Here is a 5,833-nt window from a genome sequence, read left to right as displayed (position 1 = left end):
TATATATATATATATATGTATACATGTATGTATACAGGAAGTCCGATAAAAGACAAAGTTAATTGTAACAATGGTAGATTCCTGAAATTATTTTAAAATAAAAATTCTAATGCCAAAATATCGAAGCTATAATAGGTTTTGAATTATATAATCATTTAGACTTCTGAGTAGTCATCACAACTAATTGAATCATAACGTCAGAAACGAGAAAATGACAAATTAATGATTCATTTTTATTATGTACCATTTATAAATAAAGATAATTTAAACAAAACAAAATGATGAGATTGTTTTAAAACATTTGTAAAAATGGATGAAAATTATGCTTACCCCCCTCCGACAGTCAATAAATAATCATAAAAAATGATAAAGGCATATTAAGTGCTTTTATTCAATACGCATGCGTAGCTTATTTTCACTTACACGCCTTTTATCACTTTTCACGATTATTTACTGACTGTCAAAGGGGATAAGCATAATTCTCGTCCATTTTTATAAATGTTTTAAAGCAATCTCATCATTTTGTTTTATCCAAATTGTCTTTATTTATAAATGGCATGTAAAATTAACGTCATTTCTCGCTTCTGACGTCACGATTCAATATGGCTGACTATTTAGGAGCAAATCATATTGCCTTGCACAAGGAAAGATTCAATTTCACGAAACAGGCCGGTATTCATAATCGATTAAGGGAATGCTGGAGCGACAGCCGAATTTGATCGATGATAAAACAGATTTTTAATTCCAAATAAAATATTACATCAAAAAAATGTTACATACATTAATTAAAATGTTAATTACAATGTACATATATTAAACAAAATCATTAAATAAAATGTTACGTACATTTCTTGCTCTTTATCCTATATATCATTTGAATGTGAGATTATATACATTCAAATTGTACTTCTCAAATCATTTCTCTTGTGAACTTCATCATAGTTTGAAGGTCTCATGATATTCTTATAAATTATTCAAATACGGAAAAGTACTTTTGATTTGGATATATGCTTGCATTCATTTATAATAAAGAACCAATATGATTACAAAAAACTGTAATTTACAATTTTTTGTGGATTTTCATGCCGATTTGAACTTTTCTAAAGGTATTTATTCTAAAGGTATTTTTTTCTTTTATTCTGAGAAAGGATTTTTCATTCTGTGTAAGAAAAACGATATTATTTGAAAAATAGGAAATAACGCTCCGTTGATAACTCCAGCTTAAGATATTTAAGTTTTAAAATAAAAACAAACTATGAATACCGTTCTATGTTTAGCATTCCATAGTTGGTAATTTCCTCCTACAGTCCATAGACGGAGAGGGCAGATTTAAAAAAAGACATTAACTGCATACACTATGTTATCTCTTCCATTATAGGTAAGTGCCAACGCAAAATGCCAACATTAAACACGTTGACTTTATATTCGTTAACTTTAAATGCTTATTTAATTAAAAAAAATATACTCTCGATATTTTGGTATTATCAAAATGATTCAGAAATTCTTTAGGCCAATGTTACATGCGTTCATTTTTTGTCGTACGATGAATTTTTTTTCAAACGTGTTGGCTGTAAGACAGAAAGAATCACGAATCTCTTTGTCTTACAGCCAATCAACAAGCTTGAAAAATTTGTCGTACAACAAAAAACAGACGCACATAATATTATAATAATTAAGTGTTGTGTCTTTACCAGACACTGTGCGTGCGTGCGTGCGTGCGTTTGTGTGTGTATGTATGCATACATGCATCTTTCAATAGAGACGCTCGAAATTTGTTAGATCAGTAGCCATGTTGTTAAAGTGACATCTGTCAAATTTGTTGTGAATTGTTTAGTAGTGTATGGCAAATCATCATGGAAGGTCATAGTGTTGAGCAACGTGTGCAAATCAAAATTTTAATATCAGTGCTCTGTACGAGAAACGTTCCGCGCGTTACGTGATTTTTATCCTCACCACAACCGTCCTGCCGAGTCGATTATTCGACGTTTGGTGGCCAAATTCGAGTCAACCGGTTCGATAAATAATCAGCCAACACCAGTACGTCGTCGAAACGCAAGATTCTGCTGAAAACATCGCTGCTGTGCGTGAGAATGGGAATACGGGAAAACCCGAGGCGGTTAATTTCTCATCGTTTACAAGAACTTGGCCTGTCTGCGACTTCAACTTGACGAATTTTGCGTCGGGACTTGGCTCTGCACCCCTATAAAATTCAACTGACCCAGGAACTTAAGGTAAACGACCATAGACAATGCCGTGTGTTCGCTGATTGGATTCTGGAGCAATTGGAAGTTAACTCAAATTTCGCCAAACAAATCATCTTTAGTGATGAAGCCCATTTTTGGATGAATGATATGTGAACAAGCAAAATTATCGAATTTGGGACGATACGAATCCACGCGAGATACACCAGTTCCAAATGCATCCCGAGAAAGTCACTGTTTAGTGCGGATTTTGGTCTGGCGGAATCATCGGTCCGTACTTCTTCTAAAACGAAGCGGGCGTTGCCATAACCGTCAACGGCGAGTGCTACAGATCGATGATAAGCAACTTCTTGTGGCCTAAAATGGATGATATGGATACCGATAACATGTGGATCCAACAGGATGGCGCTACGTGCCACACACTGCATGCCACGATGGACATTCTGCACGAGCGATTGGAGGGCATGGTTATCTCGCGGCGGCGACGTGAACTGGTCACCGAGATCGAGATTTAACGCCTTTAGACTTCTTCCTTTAGGGCTATCTTAAATCGGTCTATACGAATAAACCGCAAACAATTGATGCTCTCAAAATCAATATAACAAACATCAGCAAATTCAGATTTATGCGAGAAAGTCATCGAAAATTGGACCACCCGAATACGTGTCACCAAGCGAAGCCGCGGCGGACATTTGAGCGACGTTATATTCCATATTTAATGTCATAAAATATTCTTTCAAATAAAAAAAAATTGAGTGGATATCTCACACAATTTGTTTTATTTACATTTAAAAATCGAGCGTCCTTATTGAAAGACCTTTTATATACGTATGTGTGATTATGCAGAACAATTATATATTTTATAATTTTGATAACAGAAATTTCTTTTGCATCTCACTATTTGACACTGTTATTAGTCACTTTTTTAATACGTTATTTGCCTCAGCACGTTCTTCTTCTAATTCCTTAGATGTAATATCCAGCTTTGACTTTGCAAACTTGCTAATTGGGAGATTCTGAAAATAAATTATAAGATGGATTTTTTTTATTCTTTTTTAAAATTTTTCTAAATATGATGAAAAATGCTGCATTTGCAATAATTTTGATTTTAAATAATCAATTTAATTTTAAATAATTATTTAAAAAAAGTCGCTAATTATAAAAATACAAATCATTAAATCACTGTGTTAATATATTTAAATATCTCAAATATAAAATACTCCAAAATTATGAAAAGAATCTACATTTCTATCATATATTTAAGTTGAAATTACTCAAGATTTTACATATAACTTACTTGCATTATTTCATATTGCTTGTTCTTAATAATGACAGGAAAGGAAAATACAATATCTTTAGGAATTCCATAACTTCCATCAGATACAACACCCATGCTAACCCATTCTCCAGGTTTAGTACCAAACCACCAATCTCTCATATGATCTCCAGCGGCTTTAGCAGCAGACATAGCAGAAGACATTTTTCTAGCCGCTATTACAGCAGCGCCGCGTTTTTGAATTGTTTCGATGAAAGTGTTATTCAACCACTCATCATCATTTATCTCAGATGGTACTGTTTTTAAGCCAGATAAAAGCGTTACAGTTGCATGTGCTGCATCAGGATATTGCGTGGAACTGTGATTACCCCAAATAATGACATTTTTCACTTTATCCACCTGTATCAATGAGATTATAGAATAGGAATATTCAAAACAGTATATATAATGTTGCAACAATCTAAGTATAGTCTTACATTTTATATTGCTAATATAAAAACATTTTAAATAAAAAAAAATTTTAATAAAAAAAAAAATAAAAATATCAATTCTCCATAATAAAATCAAATTTCATGTTTTGTCAAAAAAATGTTTTAAGCGTGGTAATATATGTTACCTGTACATTTAATCGCGCAGCTAATGCTGCCTGTGCTCTATTTTGATCCAATCTAGTCATCGCTGTAAAATTTTCTTTCGGAATAGACGGTGCATAATGTGAACAGATAAGCGCGTTAGTGTTGGCAGGATTACCTACGACTAACACTTTGACATCCTTACGAGCATATTTATCCAATGCTTCGCCTTGCACTTTGAAAATTTCTATATTTGCAGCCAAAAGATCTTTACGTTCCATTCCTTCTTTTCTTGGCATTGCACCAACCAGAAAAGCAGCTGCTATGTTATTAAAGGCCTTGGCTGGTTCAGCCGTTGGCAAAACTTCTAAAAATTTAAATTAAGCTATTTACAGCTAGATAAACTATTAATAAGTAAGTAAAAATTAGAATATAAATATAGCAATATAATGTTATACAATATATTCTATACTATATTACACAGGATGTTTAAACTGCCAACTTTAAAATATGAATTCAGGATCTTAAAACAAACAAAAGTTTTCCTCTGGACATATGCTCGCAAACGCTTCGTTCAAGAGATACTTCTGAAGTTATACAGAACTGGAATGAATAATCTCTTGAAATATTTCTTATTTTTATTGAGAGTACAAATAAGTTTCCGCCGTTTTTAATAAAAAATTAAGCATTTATTATGAAAGAACGGTACATAATGTTTTATTCAAAGTAATAGCCATCGCTAGCCACTACTTTTTCCCATCTTTCTGGTAGCATGTGGATACCGCATCGGAAGAACGCTTCATCTTTTGAGGCTACCCAATCATCGATACAATTTTTGGTATCTTCATATAATGTGAAGTGCTGCTTCAGACAGACCATGCGTCATCGATCGGAACAAGTGGTAGTCGGAAGGAGCAATGTCTGGAGAATACAACGGGTGGGGTAGAACTTCCCATTTGAGTATTTCTAGGTTTTGACCGGCGCCGCAACATGTGGTCGACCATTATCATGCAGGAGAATAATTTTGTCATGCCTGAAGTAGTAGCGCGTTTTTCTTTGAGTGCTCGGGTCAATCTCATCAATTGTGTTCGGTAGAGAGCCCCAGTAATGGTCTCGTTCGGTTTGAGCAACTCATAATATATCAAGCTGATCCCACCAAATACACAACATGAGTTTTTTTCCATGAATATTCGGCTTGGCTGTCGATGTTGAAGCATGGCCAGGTAGTCCCTATGATTTCCTCTTCTTTAGGTTATCGTAGTGGATCCATTTTTCATCACCAGTGACTATACGATGCAAAAAATCCTTTCATTTATGCATATAGCATTTCACATATGAAAAATTGGCGTTCAACGTTTCTCGGCTTCAGTTCATATGGAACCCAATTCCCTTGCTTTTGAATCATTCCCAATGATTTCAAACGATATGAAATTGTTTGTTGAGTCACTCCTAATTTAAGTGCAAGTTCTTTTTGCGTTTGGCACGAATCTTCATCCAATAATGCTTCCAATTCCGCGTCTTCGTACACTTTCGGCCTTCCGCTACGTTCTTTATCTTCGACGTCAAATTCATCGTTCTTAAACTTTTGAAACCACTCACGACAACTTCTCTCACTTAAGGCAGCATCACCATATTGTTTCTACAAGCAATCTATGAGCTTCAGTTGCAGATTTTTTCAAAGAAGAAATAAGAAGTAAGTAAATCAAAAGTTCCCAAATGACGCTTATTCGGCTTAAAACTCGACATTTTCGTGCTGATACAAAATCGCTAATATTTCAAGGTTA

The 5,833-nt window shown here is 34.1% G+C and overlaps 1 protein-coding gene across 1 annotated transcript; it reads right to left on the bottom strand.

Annotated features, from left to right (window-relative positions):
- Positions 1–2,957: 2,957 nt before the first annotated feature.
- Positions 2,958–4,935, bottom strand: LOC105620456 (malate dehydrogenase, cytoplasmic). The gene is made up of 4 exons (XM_012201946.1): positions 4,926–4,935; positions 4,094–4,416; positions 3,499–3,876; positions 2,958–3,217 (listed from the first exon to the last, which is right to left on the bottom strand). The coding sequence occupies exons 1-4, from the start codon at positions 4,933–4,935 to the stop codon at positions 3,119–3,121; spliced, it is 810 nt and encodes a 269-aa protein (XP_012057336.1). The 3' UTR covers positions 2,958–3,118.
- Positions 4,936–5,833: the final 898 nt, after the last annotated feature.

The sequence above is a fragment of the Atta cephalotes genome (genome assembly GCF_000143395.1).
Source record: "Atta cephalotes unplaced genomic scaffold scaffold00026, whole genome shotgun sequence".
NCBI classification, from domain to species: Eukaryota; Metazoa; Arthropoda; class Insecta; order Hymenoptera; family Formicidae; genus Atta; species Atta cephalotes.
Note: the sequence above shows the minus strand (reverse complement) of the source record. Positions and strands in the feature narration are given on the sequence as shown.